This window comes from Scatophagus argus, chromosome 22 (genome assembly GCF_020382885.2).
Source record: "Scatophagus argus isolate fScaArg1 chromosome 22, fScaArg1.pri, whole genome shotgun sequence".
NCBI lineage: Eukaryota > Metazoa > Chordata > Actinopteri > Scatophagidae > Scatophagus > Scatophagus argus.
Window position 1 is genome coordinate 3,927,233 of NC_058514.1, and position 19,355 is coordinate 3,946,587.

The 19,355-nt window shown below is 42.9% G+C and overlaps 1 protein-coding gene across 2 annotated transcripts; it reads right to left on the reverse strand.

Moving 5' to 3' along the window:
* Positions 1-6,748: 6,748 nt before the first annotated feature.
* On the reverse strand, positions 6,749-9,344 carry rps16 (ribosomal protein S16). 2 transcript variants are annotated; one of them, XM_046379527.1, is made up of 6 exons: positions 9,239-9,344; positions 9,098-9,149; positions 8,406-8,507; positions 7,935-8,031; positions 7,760-7,807; positions 6,749-6,932 (listed from the first exon to the last, which is right to left on the reverse strand). In XM_046379527.1, exons 2-6 carry the CDS (start codon positions 9,143-9,145, stop codon positions 6,787-6,789), a joined length of 441 nt encoding a protein of 146 aa, XP_046235483.1. In that variant the 5' UTR covers positions 9,146-9,149; positions 9,239-9,344; the 3' UTR covers positions 6,749-6,786. The 2 variants fall into 2 exon arrangements, with proteins under 2 accessions (XP_046235483.1, XP_046235484.1); XM_046379528.1 differs by having other exon boundaries at positions 9,094-9,149; positions 9,239-9,316.
* Positions 9,345-19,355: the final 10,011 nt, after the last annotated feature.

The window sequence follows — 19,355 nt, forward strand, 5'->3', positions numbered from 1 at the left end:
ACACAACAAGGAAAGGAGCCCCTCAAAGCTTAGTTTCTCAATAAAAATTGAAATGCATTTGAAAGAGCTCCAAATTAACATTTTATTAAACTCTTTACTGTATGTTAATTACACAGAATGTAGTTTCTTCCACTCGGGGTCTCTCAATAAAAACTAAACAAAAGACATAGTTAGTGTGGGATCATGGGAGTTGTTGTCTTGATTGATTCTTAAAGAACCGTCATTGTTGATGAAAATCTCCACACTGCAGTGCTGCTTTGCTGTGACGATCCAGAAGTGTTTTGTGGTCTGAGAAACTAAATCTGACTTTCCATTGGCACGATTGATTTTTCATTTTCGGCTGAACTGTTCCTCTCTGCCTCACAGAGACACCTGTCAAGCACTCACACAGCTCATTTCGGCATTACTCACAAACTTTTCGAGACATATATATTTAAAGGCCCAGTGACTGAGCCAAATATAAACATCACTTGACTCAGTTCTCGCCAAGTGAAAACATGATCAAACACAGCAGTAAAACCAGCCTGTAGTGTAAATTATGATTAGTTGCAAGACATCCCAAACAAATACTTTGCGACTCAGACTCTGCAATTACGTATATGTGATCAGAAAATTAAGGGTTGGCCACATATAGCTGAGATAATACCAGTGATTCATTAATGTTTCTAATAAAGGCACACAGAGATGATAACGGCACACACATTCCCATCTCCTCCGGTATGTTTGCCAGTCCTGACGTTTCCTTTAATCATGGCCTTAAAAGAAACAACAACAAACGTGGCAGGAATGAAAGATAACCTCGATACTTCAAAGCTGTGTGCAATCAGAGCACTGTGAACTCCGATAATCTGCTCACCCCTGCTGCACAGGAGGTGAGGCTCTCTTGTATGAACTGTGTGTTTTCACTAAAATAGATCCTGGCCAGCCAGACTGACCCCCCGAGGAAGGGGGATCACCACAGGTCCTCTGCAGGTTGTCGCGGGGAATCAGAGCGGCCTGCAGCCAGAGCTGAGGGGTAAAGGTTGAAGGGTGTGTGACGTAGCCTATGACCTCCCGATTTGGCTCAGGCGTAACGGCCGAGCTCTCGGGGGGAAAACCTCTGCATGACCCGGCTCACCCAGCACACAGGCCGTGTCCAGTGCCACACCGCCACCGGCACCACCACCACCGCTGGCTGCACAGAGATGGAGAAAGAAACAGAACATGGGGAGGCAACAGAGGCAGATTTTAATGGGAGGCAAAGGGTCTGCGGTGTGAGCGCACTGGGACTAATTCCACTTTAGTTCAAGTCTAGGTTAAATGCGTTGGGAATGAGTCAATGCTGGCCGCAGAGAGTGTGACTAACAGAGCGGGTCAGTAACAGGCAGCCCTTTTCTGGCTGCTTTCAGACCAAAAACAGCCTGAGAGGAGAGCGAGTGAGCGAGGCCTCATTCTGCACAGTGAAACAGATGAGATGAATCCATCACCAGCTCAATATTCTCTCTCAACGCTCGACGGTAACGACGGCTGCTTTAAGGGAACAGGCGGGGGTGAAACTAAGTGGGGCGTGGGATTGTGGAATAAAGAGAAGAGACCTGACTTTGAAGTTGTCATCAGCGTTCATGCCAAACAGTCTGAAATGTTTATTTCAAACACGCGGGTGGCTGCTCGTTTGTGATCGCCGTCCTTTTCTGGCAACAATAAAACCTCTCGCGGAAAACGAAACAATTCGCATGAAGCAGTCATTTGAAGGAAAGCGGGGCAAATGAAAGACTTGATGAGGCCTTAAGAAGCCAAAGATGCGTTTGCTTTTCCTCTCCACGAATTATTCTGCAAAGAGAGAATAAAGTAGTCGGCAAATGTTCCCAGCAGGTATGACATGACTTTGAAAGCTAAAATCCTCCCAGACGAATCCGACATCTGCTTCATCTCTTACACCAGAGACCAGAAGAGACCAGTGTTCAAAGCTGCTGCCTTAACAAGCTGCCTTGTGTATAAACACACACACACACACACACACACATTTATACACGCTCACTGCTAGCCATCTGCCTGGCCCAAGATGAATGAGAAAGTCTCGATGGCTGCTGTGCCGTCGGTATGGAACTGCTCGTCCACGGATTTCAGAGGAAAACCAGGAATCTAATTTAGAAAGCGTATTTTGAAGCCGTCACACAGTTGATCAGGGTTTGTTATGATCTTAAATATGTTTTTCTATGTCTGCAGTGCTGTTGTGTTGTCTCTGCCAGTCTTTTAAAGTGTTGGTTTGAACATAATTGCTGATACTTGTAAGAGTGCTCGGTCAGCATCCTGTGTTACAAAGCAGAGGTAATAAACACGCACACAAACACACACACACACACACACACACACACACACACACACACAGTGGTAAGAATGTCCTGTCATTTATCATGATTTACATTAGCTGCTGGAACGCAGTGGATGTGGGGATGCAGAGCCAGAGCTCGATGTAGATCAGAAACCAAAAACATGGAAATGAGGAGATTGGAATTCCACACATTCTGCTCGGATCAATCAGGGTCGGGTATCAAACCCCAAGATTTTTTTGCATAATGACAGAAGTGTGTGTCAGGCGTCACACTTTTCTTAGATTCCTAGTCTTAATAAATACGCTTACTAAGATTAATTGCGCTCTCATGTTTAACTTGTACAGAAACTGAAACAGAAAAACGGAAGTTCGCTGTTATTTCTTGGAGCAACTGGTAGACAACCTGGTGAGACTCCAGGAAACTCCTGGGTCTGCTAAGCTAACTGTGGAGCTAACTGCTACAAATTTGTACGGGTGATATCTTCTCTTATATTTCCCACACCTGTAAGACTACCTGCAGCTGCTGATTCTACTCAAGCAAAACATGTGGTTTAGTACCAAAATGTGGAAAAATCCAAGAGGACTTCACAGACAGTATAACAAGTGGACGGAGATTAAAAGTGACTCGATGAGCAGTTAATTGATTATTTAACGTGATTGTTTTAACACTAGTTGAGTCTGTTTAGGTCGGGTGTTTGACAATGTTAGAAAGAAATGGGAGTGGTGGAAAAAACACATCTGTTTCCCAACACATAAACTTAATTATGATATCGATACCCAAACTCATCACGCTGGCACAGCAGACTAAAGATGTAATAAATGCAGCTCTAAGCTTAATAGAGACGCTGCTGTTCCTCCTCCTCCTAATTCTTCACAAACACACACACACACACACACACACTCACAGTGATCACGTCCCCTCAAGGACAATGCAACAGATAAGCAGCTAGGCCCTCATTATCACTCTCGTCGCTTGGCTAAGATGCATTTCCTCTCCACTGAGGCCAACATTTGTTGCTACCTGCTCCTGTCACCTGATCTTCTGCCGCTGGCACCCTCAACCAATTGTTGTTTACTCATGCAGGGCAATGAGGCTCGACGACGGCTGCAGGGAGGAGGAGGAGGAGGAGGAGGAGGAGGAGGAGAGCAGTGGTCAATACATGATAATGGGAGTCCCTCCCTCTTTCTGTCTTTTTGTCTCTGCAGAAAGGAGGCCGAAACAGCGAATGGACGCACTGCAGATCATGCTTGCAGCTCATTTGGTGTGCCTACATGTGGGCGTACTCTTTCACAGAGCGAGTGCTCACCGAGGCGTCGTGAGGAGAGCTGGGGATGAAGTGCAAACGATGACAAAATGCATCCTGGCCTAACACCTCAGTGTTTGTGTGATTTGGAGACCTAGAGAGGCAGAGGTGTTAACAGAGGAAAGGCAGGTGCTAGCTTCACTGTGTGTGTGTGTGTGTGTGTGTGTGTGCACCCTCAGCCATAAAGGAATAAATCCTGCACACTTAATGACACAATTTAAACACCAACAGAATTACTAGACTTGTTGCGTAAAAATAATTCAGACGCCTTTGTGTTCCGAGTCGAATTTACTTAATTTGCCGTCACAGTTGTTGAAATGAGCAGGAAAGCAGATACACAGCAGTGCGACTGAATGAAAGCAGCAGCTTGTTGAAGGGAGGGAAAAACAAACAAATACAGGTGCCAACATGTGGCATTTCAAATTAGATTAAACCACAGACTGCACCAACAAGCCACTTTTGATTTCATTTCATTTTCATGCATGGATGAAGGAGAAATAAAATTCATTACTTCTTAGAAAACAAACTTTATTAATGGTTAATATATTTTTAATTAATGCTCTACAGAGCAGGTATAAACCATTATTTTGAGCAGCATTTAGGTAGGCAGGTTGGGAACAATAAAAATAAATCATAAATAAATGCTCTTTAGTTTCTACTAATAACCCAGCAGGTCTGCAGTTATAAATGTTAGCAAGCCAGTAATAAAGCAGGAGAAAAACAAAACGTCAGTTCTGCATCGTCAGTAAACTAATGATTTTCTTATCAAACCATCAGCAAAAGGCAGTGAATCATCTGCAAATACACATTTTCAAAAAGTGTTAGTAGGTTGTTGATTTTCTGCAAGTATGAATAAATAATAAAGTGACTGCAGCCCTTTTTTGAAAGATCAGAGGTCACGTGGTTCGTTGGCAGGACGCGTATGACGGCGAGTGTCACGCTGAAAGCAGGATAAACACCAGCCAGAGGTGTTGTTGTGTCCTATAAAACATCCTATTACTTCATTTAAAAATCATTAAAGGATTTATTAACTATTGATGAAACCGTACTATGATTTCTGCGATTTCAGTATTGTCACAACAAAAACGGGGTCATTCATTCTAAAATACAAACTGTGGGTTAAAATGCTTTAATGAAGCATCACTGAGGCATTTCAGGTGCTGTAAAAAGGGGTAGTTCTGATATTATGACAGTTGGTTTAAACATTCCTGTCTGCCTTAAAGCCATCACAGCAAAACACGCATGAACACCAACTTTGACAATCACCAATTTTACCAACTTGTCCCTGCCTCTCCCTCTGTCTCCTGGCAGCATTGCTGCTGCATTGCCTACATTAATTTCATCTATGCTGTCAGTTCTTATTCCTTGATGGAGGAAAAACATCCAGCTCCCCAGAATGTCACCGGCTCAGTGTTATGGCCTTTGGAGGTGAGGCAGTCGGCAGGGGCACAAAATAAACAGCAGTAAACAACAGTAGCAGTGGGGAGTGGGGCTCCCTGCTGTGTTGATTATTGGAGGGCTGTACACAGGCCTGTTCCCCCCCAACACCACCACAACCACCCCCACCGGGAGCTCGGCGAGCGGGAACGGCTGCTGCTGGCTGCCCACAGAGAGGCCAACAACATCTGGGCCTCAGCTCAGCTTAGCTCTCCTCATTACACTCCTGTTGTTGTGGTGAAGCTCCGGCTGGAAAAACAGACAGCCGAAACAAGCAATCAGCAGAAAATAGGAGGAGGAGGAGGAGGAGGAGGAGGAATTTGATGCAAAAAAATATGAACGAGCACATAACCGAGAAGCATCAGGAAATGGGCTGTTTCAGTGGTGAGAGCTGATTGTCTGCGAAATGTTGTCTTTATCAGGGCAGAAAATACTGAAATACATACATTAAAATCACTAACCACCCACTCTGATAAAAATCAGAAACTGAGGCACAGCAAGTGTTATTTTACACTTACACACTCCTGAAACAAGCATCCATCATATCAGAGGTGTGCAGCAGCAGCAGCGCAGCCTGGTTACGATGTCTGATTTCTGATTTCAGCTCCAGCACACGACAGGAGCCACAGTCAGCACCACATGTGTTTTAATACAAGAGATTTTAACACAAAGTCAGCTTGGGTACAACTTCTTCACTTTGCAAATGGGTTGTTTGTCCCGTGATTTTCTCATAGCCATTCTGGGGAGATGATTTGCAGTGTGGAGTTGTAATGAGGCATATATTTACCCATCATACGTTTCGGAATCTGTAGGACTTTGAGACCTATGAAATGGCAGCAAGCCACTTTCCTAACGGTTGCTAGTAACGTGAGCTTTACGTTAATGAGTCAACAGTCCTCTGGCTCCCCCTGCTGGTAATACCTGACAATCGGAAAGGATAAAGCAAAGACAAGAAGATCCAGAACACTCAGAAAGGTGTGGCCGCTTTAATGCAAAATTAAAGTTACATTTTCTCATTACGTAGGCCTTCTGGCTTAATAGGTCCCATTACATACATCATTTTCTCTGAAGACTGACAAATCTTCTTGAATTTCCCTCAGGATCAATAACACATGTCTATATCCATCCATCAGAGCAGAATCATCTCAGGTGTAAATAATAAAACTGACCATCTCAGGGTGCTGGTATCTTACAGGCTGAGCCACTTGAACACAAGCGTTACCAAGATTAGCAGCACCTGTGCTTTTCTTTGTCTAACAACTCAGTTGCTATGAAACAGGCCTGCATCTCTTCTGACCATATTTCATTTTAAACAATCAATCTTTTCTTCCTGAACAATTTTTTCACTTCTCTACAAATTTAGGGGTCTATCAACATTCACTGGTCCCTCAGGGATTCGCATTTATTATACATAAATTCACCACAGTAGACACCATCAGCCGTTTGTCAGCAGAACACTAATCCCAAGTATACTTAAATAATGTCATTTCAGCTCAACAGGTAACTGCTAACTAACTAAACTAAACTAAAGTGACATATTTTGTCATTGGAGGGAACTCACTCCAACGAAATTTGTTCTCTGCATTTAACCCACCCAAGTGACGTGCACACACACACAGCAACTGCTGATAGGTAGAGGTGGAAATCAAGCCATCCGTACACAATTTAAGAATAAAAACAATGACACATGAAATTGTTTGTCCCTCCAATTTATTATGAAAATGTACAGGGGAATTAACGGTAGGACTTCTGGTAGCGGGCACGAGCTCCAGGTCCACCGAACTTCTTGGACTCGCAGCGACGTGGATCGGCAACCAACAGGGTCCTGTCGTACTGGATCAGGATGTCCTTGATCTCCTTCTTGGAAGCCTCATCCACATCTGCAAAGGAAACAAAAAAACATGCTTAAGGTTATTCCGACTGTTCATTATACGAACTCTCCACTGCACCGTGTGCATTCAGATTTTCACATCCAAGCTGAAGCAGCTTTTTTGTGACATTTAAAGAACTTTGATCGTTCTCATTTAGCTTTCTGTTCAAACAAAGTCACGACATGTTGAAGTTACATATAAAGAACTGGGAAAAAATTAAATTGAATAGAAAGCATCCTCTGACCAGGCAGTTTCTCTGAGAACAAGACGCTCATGTCCCATCCCATACTCCACATTTACACCATGGCAGACAGTCATGAACAATCACATAGCAAAATTTTGTTGAACTGCTGACATATCATTCAACAGCCTTCATCAGTAAAACGGCACACAGCTGAAATCCATAATACAGCACATACAACTTAAACCATCAAATAAGTCCTTGCAGGTTAAAGTATTTCAGTACTTCAACATTTGATCCTTTTGCGTCAGAATAACTTCTGTGCATTTCTGATGCGCTACATCTTTTAAGATAAATTGGTCTCATTTGACATGTCAGCTATCTTGGATCCTCACAGCTTTGTGTAAAGTTCATGTATTGATGATACCATCAGTAAGCAGGTCATTAACTTTAAATCAAAAATCTTCTTTTCTTAAAAAAATAAAAATCATTTTTTCAAAACAAACATTGACCTCTAATGTCCTTAAATGTGACACATTCTAGTGAAATACACCTCCCATATAACTGACATTTGGCGTATTTAGTTGAAGTATTTACAACAATTGTTTTCACAAAAGCATGCCTGATTTTGCACTGAACAAAACTTCAGACTCACATTTCTGGTAGTAGGCAACCAGGGCTTTGGAGATGGCCTGACGGATAGCTGGAAGACAACAACAACATCAAAAGATCAATAACAGTGTCGTGAAAAAAATCCTTAGACTAACTGAATGCCAATAGGCAACTGTGGTGCAACAAATCCATCATTTAGAAAAATGTATTCTGTTTACCGTAGATCTGTGCGACATGTCCACCACCCTTCACTCTGACTCTGATGTCAACTCCAGCAAAACGCTCCTTGCCCAGCAACAGCACTGGCTCCAGAAGCTAACAAGAGGGGATACACTGACGTCAGTCAAACATTTTCAGTCGTAGCAGTCAGGATACTGGTGGTTTACAGGTGTTTTACACAACACAGCTGTGCTCCAAAGTAAGCTATTAGATCTCTACTCCCTTCAGGGGCAGGACTTATGTCATCATCTGCAATTAAATTCCACTCAAATAATCAATTTAAGCGCTGTCAGCTACTAGGCCAGAAAGGACAGCAAGTCTACACTTCGCATTGTCTTGAAGAGCATTATGTTAAGAAAACAGGTTACAACCAACACCCCTCATGCTGCACTGCTCATCCCCCATCACTACACATGTTTCAGGCTGACGTCTATCAGACATGTGTAACCACCTCTCATACAGGGACTCACCTTGTACTGGAGAGTGGCCGGCTCCACCATCTCCAGGGGTCTGCCGTTCACCTTGATCAGGCCATTCCCCCTTTTGCAGTGGGCAACTGCTGTGGCGGTTTTCTGTGACAGAAATCGAAGTCATCGTCAGATACCATCAGACAAAACTGTAAGATGACCTATTAAACTGTATGATTCAATCAACCCACATATACAAAGTTAAATGAATGAAGTACTTGTCATAATTTGAACAGTTGATGAAAACTCGCCATTTCTCGGGCCATGCGATAGATTAACGTGGTATTCCTTTTCCTAAGTAAGAAATTAATATTGCTAAACTTTTACAAGGAAGTAACGAATTTGTATTCACGGAGACTAAAAGCAAAACTAATGTTGTCATCCCATGTAAAGCATCAGAATCACAACTACTGCTAGCAACCAGGCTCGCTCGTTAGGCTAGCGCTGATCCAATACATAGCAGGTCCAACCGGTGGCTAACCCAGTTACAATCTGGTGTGTTTTACAGTCATGTACGGTGACACTTGAGCGCTTCAAGCAAAGTTACTTGGAGATTTAACAGTTTAATTCCTGGGGTAGATTCGTGTAAAAATACGACAAACCACCGCATTACATGAGCTACTTTAGCTAGCGTGCGCTAGCAAGTCTGAGTAGCCACAACACCGCACGTGGAATATTTTTTATATTTTACTTACTTTACGTCCAAAAACCTGGACAGATTGCAAAGGACCTTTAGCTGGCATGTTTCTGAAACACACATGAAACAACAGTTACATTACAGACCAGTGAATGAGTATAATTTTTACTATTTTAGCGGATCCGGCTGAAGAACATACCGTCTTCAGCTAGGGGTGCCGTACAGAGAGACCGACAGGGTTTCACATGCCGAACATCAGGGGCTAATGCACGACACTTCAGTTATGCTTTGTGGCAGGGTTTGCGACAGTTGCTTTCGCTCTACCTCCATTTTACATTTTGTCGTCCTTCGGTGTCATGGATGTGTACATTTAGTTTGCGGACTGCTTTTGGGTGCATCTTGAGTTCCTGATAGTGCTATAGAAGGCGACTTTACTGTGTGTTTTTTCAAAGAAGTTACACATTGTGTTTAAAGCTTAGTGATTTTAAAATTCAGAAACGACTCCTTTTGTCACCTTAAAACGTTTTAATCAAATACAACTGTATAAGTAAATCAGTATTTTGTACGTCTCAGTTGTTTTGGTCATTCAGTTGTGAATTTGCATGGGAGCGTGTTTAATTATGACATCAATAAACTAAACTCTAAATATAAATAAGCTTAATTACTGACGTAACTTAGGCTCACAAAAGAAGAAAGAAGATATCTAAAAATGGTTACTAAAATCTGGAAATATTTGGAAATAGTGAATGGATTTTCTGAAGGCCAACATACTACCTGGTCAGATAGCTCAGATAACTAAGTAGATGTCTTAACAACGTAAACCAGAGGAAGCAGCAGCACTGTTGCCAACTGAAGAGTAAAGGTTAGCATACCATAGCAATTCAACATAGGTATCTTAGTTTCTTTGCATGGATGTTTTTAGAAAACGTAATAAGATACACCCAGTTTATAAACCATGTCAGTTAGGATTATACTGTAATTTCAACAGGATCTGGTGAAGCTTTATCACAACTATGAATCACCAGCAATTCAGAAATAATATCATATTAAATCCCCCCATGAAATGCAATTTGTCAGTAGAAGTGGCCTGGTTAATGTTAAGACTACTCATATTTGGTGTTTAAGCAAGTCTCCTCATCCATTTTTTAAATCCCTACACAACAGCACCCTCTAGTGTTTGACGAATTTAATAACATAATGTTAAGTGTGACATCATTGCCATCTCAGCTGGGGGCTGGGGGTTTATCATCAACCAGATGCTGTCTGGCGGAGGTCATTGCAAAGCATTAATTTCCCCTACTCTTCAGGCTGACAGTTTACATCAAATTAAACAAATTCACGGCACCTTGGTTTCATCAAACCTTATTTTTAAGCTTGTGGCAACCCAAAGCACAGAGATCATGTGGTTCAGCGCTGCTTGGGGCTGACTAGCATGGGGTCAGAGTGTGGGAATTGGATATGACATGGGAAAAAGGAAGTGGGGAGCTTTTGGGATGTCAAATGTCCAACTGTAGTCCTACACAAGAGACTGCCTTTGATCTAACCACAGTGTTGGACAATGTTGATGTGACCAAACTAGACCCTGCAGTTTGTGGGAGGAAACTGGCGTCGAACGGTCCCTTCTCTGCTTTCTCAAGATTCAGCATGGATGTGCAGCTGACCAAAACAAATGGAGGCTTTGTGGAGACTGACTCAATCAGATTGATGTGGGGGAGAAAAATCTTACTAGCTACCTTCTCCAGAGCCTTGAGAGGGGCACTTCTCAAGCCACACATCCTGCAGTGCTGGAAGAAAAGTGTTTGCTGTGTGTGTGCTTCAAGGCACAGTCTTACCCATAAAGGAGGGAGGCAGCAATGCCATTCCCGGGTCAGAGAAGGACTGAAGATAGATGGCATCCTGGGAATCTGTATACAGTAGCGTGAGCCATGTGCGCAGTACCTGCCTATGCCTGACATTTACTACAGCAAGACTGGTGTTTATAGTGTCAGCCGTGGGTGAACAGGCACCTGGCTTCTTTTATTGTCAGAGGGAAGGCGTACTTTCCTCAGGGCTGCTTGCTGAGCTGCTCTAGATTGCTAATGATTTTTGCTTCTGTCAGTCTCAGCTACCACACTGCCTGGACTCCCAGACTCAAGGTGCAGTGCGGTGCATGGAGCCTCAGCTTGTTTGTTTGGTTGTTGTTTTTGTTTTAAACTACATAGGCCTACAGGAAGGAAATCAAGCCATCACCTTCTACTTTTTAATTCAGTTTTTGGCCACTTGGGGGCAGTGGAGCAAGCTGTATTAGATACAACACTGAGATATCATCGCCTTGTGAAGTTTTTAACTGTCAATATGTTAGCAAACAGCTAACTAATTAAGTAACATTTGCATGAATTTAGTGTTGTGTTTCCGGCCACCTGATGAAAAGGAGTCCAACAGTATTTTTTTGTTGCTCTGTTTCAGTCTCCACCAACTCCTGAGGGAAATAGTCGGAAATAGTCCCTTTAGCTGCTTAAGGTTTGGTTCTTTTGACCTGCCAGCAATCAACTTTGTCTGGAAGCTGTTGGTGCTGGGAAGGTTGTGAGGATTTTTTTATATCTTTTTTTTTCTCTGAAAAGATAAGTTGCCAGGTGTAAAACAATAAGCTGAAATATGTTAATAATGTCGTTAAAGCTAAGGGAAGCTGCAGAGTTTGGTGATAATGCTCTGCTGGTTCATCACTGCAAGCTACCCCTTCCATAATATGCATGGTCATTTTATCGCTTTTTGGTATAAAAATGTTGTATTGTGTGACTTTAATGTAGCCTCCATGCTCTTGAAGTGAACAATAGAGTCTCCTCCATTGTAGCTACATGAAGGGCTGAGTCCAGAGTCCGGTCTCCTGTTTTCTATACAGTACCATCCCTTTATGTTGCTCTTCCGTTTTCAGTTTATGTGTGACAAGTCTGAGGAGCATATTAGCCAACAGATAAATGCGAGGGAAGTAGATATAGACTGAGAGAGCCAATATCTACAACAGAGTCAGCCAGACAGAGGAAGCCCTGTGTGGGGACCCCGGGCTGGATGATAAGCTTTCAGATAAACCCCGGTTTGTGTTACGGGTCACTAGGGGCACTCCGTCACCGTCTGCATAGGAAACATGTTAGGCCGCTGAATCGTCCTCGATTTCCTGCTCTGTTCGGCAGCCCGCTAAAACATACAATCCCTCTGTGTTGCTAACTGTCGAGTTCATCTGACATTGTCCAGACCTCTCAACCATTTAAAGTTAAACGCTCTCACATTACTGCTTTGGGCTGTGGTGTTTTCAGCGCAAATTATGTAGGGAACCAACACAGTTGCATTAGAACTATATGTTGACATGTGGCAAATAAAATCACAGCACTCTTAAAACATCCAGGACTCCTGAATCCTGCATTTTTTTTTTATTTTTAGAGAAGCAGACACTGAGCTTCAGTGCTTTAGAAGAGGTGCAAACCTTCCAGAGGGAAGAGAGTCTGCAGTCAGCCAGTAAAAGAGCTGGCAATAAATAAAGACCACACCATATATGTGCATTTCCTCTCCACAGCCTTATGGAAACACATCACCTGGAGGCTCGACCCCTCGACCTTGTCTTGTCACAGCACCCTGAGCATGAGACAACGCTCTCAGATTTACAGGGGAGGAGATGCTGTTCCTGGCCGGCCATAGCGTCTCGTTTGACCATAATAGGCCTTGCGGTGGTTGAAAAAGTGTTGCTGGTAATTGAAGTTTCCCTGAGCAGAAGGAGAAGATCTGCTAAACCCGGTAGGCGGAGAGGCCGAGGGGGGCGCAGAGAGTTTTGTGAGGTATACAGAAGTGCGGTCGCCATGGCAACGGGATAAAACTCTTTTGGGTTCATGAGGCAGAAAAGTGTCTTCTCTGAGAAGCAGCTGTGAGGCCCATGAATCTGCAACTCAAAAGAAATATGATTCAAGGCAACAGGTCTTACCTTTTATATCCTTGTGCTAGGATCCATAAATAGCTCCCTCGATCTCACCATTTTCCCCTGAGGTGCCCTGATGTACCAATATTCTCCATTTTATGCCACACAAGCAAATGAGACTATTCAGAGCTTTGTTCTAAAGAATAAAATAAAACTGTAAAATAATATTCAAGTACATACGCCTGGCAAACTTCAATGGATTTTCTGTACATGATCAATTCAGACAGGTCATGACTGGGTGGCGAGCCTTCCTCCCAACATATTTGTCACTTTCAAATCACAAAAAAACGTGGGATTGATTTTCCTGAATCTGGCATAAAGGCACCCCTGGAAGTGAGAAGCACCAAAATGGCTGCCACGCACCCTGTCTTGTCTGTCGCTGTGCCATGGCAGCAGTAAATATTGATGTCTGCCTGAGCGAATGACAGCTCATAGCACTAAAATGTGGCCCGGTATTGAACCCTGGTTTGGACTTGAGCCCCTTCCATTAATTTGGCTATTTCAGCATGCATTTAGCACATAGCAATGGGCCTCGCAGCTGTCCCATGCTCTGTCAACTTCCACGTGGCCTTGGAGTTTGGGGCCACAGAATAATGCAGAAGTGAGCAGGCTCAGCAGTACAGCAGACATATTGTGTCTCCAGTGTTAGTGTCATTAGTAACACCTGTGCTCATGTGCTGTTGGACATTTCATTATTATTTTATTCTATTATCATTCAGCATCTTCCTTTTGCCTGCATCATAATGTGAAGGAACGTGAAGAGGTGCTGGTGACCTTTGTACACAGTTATGGACCATCCTAAAGCGACTGTTTTAGTTGCACCTGATTCTAGTGCTTAGTCACTTATATATATGAGTAATGACTTCACTGAATATAAAAACTCAGGAGTTTCAGATATAAGGAACATTAAGTTTAAATACCAACAAACTTGATTAGATGTCTGTTTTTTCATTGTGAGCATCATTCAGAGTACTAACTCTTCAACTTCTGTGGCTTTATTTGGACCAAGTGAGTAGCAACATACCATTGGATCTGGTTCAAGAAAACAAAATTATTTCATCCAGCTCGCTCAAAAAGCCTCATTATGTATCTCAACGGGCCGTTTTGTTTGCAGAGCAGGTTGAGGCTGCACTTGAATTCGTGGAGCTGATCTGGCAGTAGAGCAGGGCCAAACTTGCCAACATAACAGCCTCTCATTCGCCATTCGTCTGCGCTGTCACACATGCATCGGTACTTCCCCTCTATCAATATCACTCACACACACACGCACGCACACGCGCACACACACACACATACACACACACTCAACTCGCCCACACTATCTGCTTCATCACCCTCCTGCTTCTCCTGTTCCATCTCGCTCTTGGCCTCCCCCTACGTGTTTTCCTCCATCTCACCCTTTTTCTATGACTGTGTGTCTGTGTGTGTGTGTCTGTGTGTGTGTGTGTGTGTGTGTGGGTCGGCTGTGATTGAGGTTCATGTGTGAGGCTGTGGGGTGAGAACGGGGGACATGTGGTGTCTGGCTGACATTCAAAGTGATAACGCCAGAGAGAGAATCACCACTATAGCAAAGCGTTCTTTATTTCTCACTTTTGTTTGTTCTCTTTATTTCTTCCCCTCCTCTCTCCGGTGTTTCCATCTGATTGGATGTGGAACACGAAGCTCCAGCCTGCTTCGGCTCTTGAAAACATCTGGGAATACAGTGATGAATATGATTGCAGCCAGCCAGTAGGATCCGTTCGCTTCTCTGCCTGTCTTTGCTTGTGCCTGCACACATATTAAAATGTCCTAAAGATGATGAAGTGTGACCTTGACAACATGATAAGTACATGTTACAACTTGTGGTCTATTTTTCTCATAGGAGCGCATGAGTAATGATCATCACATCGTGCTGCCGTCTTGTGTTTTGTGTAGTTTTTTGTCAGGGTCTTCGTATTCAGTATTTTACTTAATGTTATATGTATTTTTAGGGATATTATGGCCATATTGTGTTTCCTGGTGGGTCTTTAGGTCTGTGCTCAGTCACTCTGTGTTCCAGTCTCCCAGGGGGAGAGAAGATGGGGCTGGGAAGCTCTGATGGGAAAGTGGGCCAGTGCTCAGTCCTCCGCTGGAGAGCTCCTTAAAAGGCCTGGAGAGATGATGTCGTGGACTCTTTCCTTTCCCCCTTATGTTTTTTTTCTCCCTCCTACACTCATACAGCAGCGGAGAAGCCCAGCAGCAGGATCAGAGCCAAGCTTTGGCCAAACTCGTCATGCACATCAGAGAAACACACGACACTGATGACTTCATTGAACTGAAATAAGGCTTCCATCCATCAGAAGCTGGAAAAGGCTTGTTATGAAAGATAGGATTTCCCGGACTGGGAATTATTCTGCTTTGTTGTACTTACTGTTTTTGCTTAAACTGAGTGCTTTTTGAATACTAGAGTGTCACTAAGAATTAAGGAACTGCAGCAAAGTTCCCTTTTTTGCAAAGCAAAAGCAGAAATGAAGAGGAAATGCAATATCACGCCAGCAAGAGATGCAGAAGTCTTTTGCAAGCTGAGTGAAGCCTTTCTATTTAGACATTTTCACGTACATCCTGGCAGCTTTGACAGATCAGAAAGCTCCGAACACATTAAACAACAAACATCTTCACACACAATTGTTGCTGGCCTCTCTGTCAGCAACCCCGACTAATTTTTTCCATCACAGCCTCCGTGCTGGGTCAAGAACCACTTCAAGTACACAATGGATGTAAGTCCAAAACAAAATCCCTATGCCCCCTTTAACCCCATGAACAACCATTCTGGTGCCTTTGCAGTGGCTTTTCCCAGGTGAGCTTCCAGTGCCTGGAGTGAGATGCATCAGGCGTGTGTGCGTGAGCTCTTCACCCTTTCCTCACAAGGCTCCAATCTCTTAGCCATCTGCTGTTATCTGGGGAATGTTCTCCACACACTCCATGGACATATATGTACCAGGGCTTTGACATCTTTGCTATTTTTAGCGCCAGCCCACCGATGGAGGTTGTTATAATGATGTCGGACGGCTTTCAAAATAAATCTGATTGTTTATCTTTGCTTGCACTTCCTGTCCGCTTTTCATGTCATGTTTGTTTGTGTTTATCCATCTGTCAAGCAGGATAGTTTTTGGCCTGCTTCATTTTAGGGACTTGTTTTGCCTGACTTTAGCAACTTTTAGCAACAACAGCTTCATTGTTCAGTATTCTCAAAATATGATCAACACTTTCAAATCAGATCTTCACAAAGTTGTTGTTGTTAAATTCTCTCTTCTTTATGAAAACCAGTATATGTTGATGATATTGAAAGGAATATTTTGACGTGCTGGTAAATGTTTCTTTGCTTTCTTGCTGAGAGTTAGGTGAGATGACCAATGCTGCGTTCACATCTCCACTATAAATAAGCAGCAGGTTAGCTTAAATACTGTATGTAGCTAGAACCAGCTGCTAGTTAGCTGTAGCTCTAGCCAGCTGGTTAGCTTACATATATAGCTGAGTCAGCAGTTGTTTAGCTTGGTCTACCTGAGCTTAAAAGCAACAAGTTGCTGCAGTACCATCCGTACAATTACAGGTTTCCATTTTTACTCTTTGGTTTTTGTACATATTAAACAAACAAAATCTAGCATGTTAACTGGTAAACTTAGGAGGTAAGCAGTACTGTTATCTTAATTAGGCTAGCTGTATCCCCCTGTTTCCAATGTTTTGGCTAAGGTAAGCTAACCAGCAGCTGGATTCAACCTGCGTATTGACTGTACAGAGGTGAGTGTGGCGTCAGTCACAAGTGTTTCCCAAAATATTAAACTTACTCCTGTTAATATCATCAGACTGAGTTAACAGTTGGGATAAAGTTTGATGCGGGAGATAGGACATGAGATTCAGTCTACCTTTGTGCTTCAAAAGCCTTGAACTCACGTTTAAATTTTTGGTATGTTTCCAGTAGATCAGAGATAAAATCGGATTGCACTGGTAAAAACTGATCCACAGCGACAGGTGAATCGAGTTCTAGTCTGCCTGTGGTTTGAAGCTCAGACATGGCAAAGGGGAAGTCACTTTAGAGTTGTTTTGAGGGGGTACATGCAAACACCAACACCTCCTGGTTCCCTCTACCCTCACTTCCACCCCTTCTATCGTGCTCCTCTCCGGCTCAGGTAAAAGCAGACTGGGGCTGTTGACAGGCCCCACATGTGATGAACAGCTTCAGTCGTCACCTTGTCAGCTGTGACACAGCCACACCTTGCTGTGAGGCCCATGCCCAGCAGATAACACAGCTGAATGAAACACTACAGTAGGTCACTGTAATTGGCAGTTTCTTCCAGAACATCACCCTGGTTGTGTCATACTGGCCGGGACAAGCAGCCGACCTTGTGCACGGCAGTCAAAATGCACTTCATTTACATTCCCCTGAGTCCATTTCAGATATGGGATTGTGAATATTGGAACTAAAACTGCTCTGACCCAATTTTGAGCACAGTCTAAATTTAAACGACATCACAGTTCAGGCTCCCATCTCTGGAACAAAAAAATATTTGCTTTAAATACTATAATGACTAAGATTAAGAGCTCAGTGGTGGGAAAAAAAAAACGTCCACGCTTCCTGCAATTTCACGTGGACCAAAAAAATTATGATTGAGGTGTGAGTTTGAAAGAAGACTTCAATATATTACTGATCCTCAAGGACAACATTCAGTTCAAATCCAGCCAAACAGAGCTGCCCTGAACCTGCATTACTTGGTGTTTTGCCTCTTCTGAGCAGTAATTGATCGCTCCAGTATGTGAAGTGAAGGAATAAATTCTTCATATCTTTTTGTCTCCAAGCTTCATTCTACAGCATGCTGCAAAAGTCAGTGCTGATAATACTGTCCGCTGGCTGCCTAAAGGGTAATAATCATATGTGGGTGGCTGCACTCCGAGAGGAGAGTAGCACAAGTAACACTTATCTATTTTTAAGCTCTGCTTGCTTGAGGGCTTCCTTTGTGAAAAGTGTGTGGATGGAACTGAACATCTTCTGTACACGGCAATTGGGGAGGGTTAAAAGCTGGATTTTAACGCTTGCCACAATTTGTGTTCAAGCAATTCAAGACTGAGAAGGACTTGATTTGCTTGATTTAAAGACAGCTTTTGCCAGATGGCCTTTTATGGGTTTTCGAATGCCCTTCAGAAATAATTCCTGCATTCAAAGACACTGTTGGATAGATGTTTAAACCTCGCTGATACAAACTGAATATGATAAATGGTAGCCATGGGAAACACTGTATCCACTGTAACTTTTGGAAGATTTTGGGATTACTGAGGTCGTGGGAGATGAGCACAGTTGGGAAACGAGATATACGACACCTGTTAATTGAAACGTGAACCTGTCCACATGTGAAGTGAAGTGGCTTGAAGTACTGCTCTGACAAATGAGATGGTCCGTGTCCTTTGACCCTGGAGAATGCACCCACTGGGTTTGTGCCCCCCTGATCATCCACAGGGTCGAGTCTTGTTCACAAAGTGTAAGTGGTATTTAAATCCGATAGCTTGGCTTTAAATACTGAACGCAGCTCTGTTTTTCCGCTCATGCTTCTTTTCATCAAGTTGAATGGAAATAATGAGGGCAGAGGGTTTCAGTAGCTAAATCAAGAACTCTAAAACAGGAGAACCAAAGCTTTTAAACCATCTTAGAGATAAACCGTGCCAGTGGGAATATGGGAGTATCCTTTCTGGTTTTTGTGGAAATCATTTCATGGAACCTCTGACACTTCATTGTGGCACTTTAGTTAAACTGATCTCTTAAACAGCCAATAGGATCCTTTAATTTAAAATATGGCTGCTCATTGCCATCAATTCCAATGACAATAAGCCATTGGGAGAATTGATGATCGTCATTTTCACATTTCATAATGACTCTAAGGAAATCTATGTACTTATGATATGATAATCAAATGTATAAATTCTTCTAACTTAAAACAACATCAGCAGCACTACGCACATCATAACAGAGACTATGAGACCCCAGAAGACGCTGACAGCAGACAGACGCTGTGCTGGACTTCTTGCTATTTTGCTAGTAATTAATATCAACTGGCTTGCACCTTCTTGTGTTGCCCCATTGACTTGATGCTGTGTTAGCAATGTTATCCATCTGCTTTTTGATCATAAGTGATGAAAGCATAAAATGCATGTGCACAGCTGTCAATGTTGAATCACAATTTGAAACTGTAGAGGCAATTTCAGTGAACAAAAACTCTCTTTCTATGTACATATGGGCATGTGAGGACGGTTTTAAGACACACTTGAAAAAAATTTATTCTGTCCTTTAATACAGTTCCTGTTTGGTCATTTATAATCTTATAATCAGTGTGGTAATTGGCATAAAGACACAAAACATGCTCATCTT

Coding starts and splice junctions, on each gene's coding strand:
- rps16 (XM_046379527.1), bottom strand. CDS start 9,145: ATGCCAGCTAAAGGTCCTTTGCAATCTGTCCAGGTTTTTGGACGTAAA. Junction 8,032..8,405: donor CGGCCACTCTCCAGTACAAG/GTGAGTCCCTGT, acceptor CCCTCTTGTTAG/CTTCTGGAGCCAGTGCTGTT. Junction 7,808..7,934: donor ACATGTCGCACAGATCTACG/GTAAACAGAATA, acceptor GTTGTCTTCCAG/CTATCCGTCAGGCCATCTCC.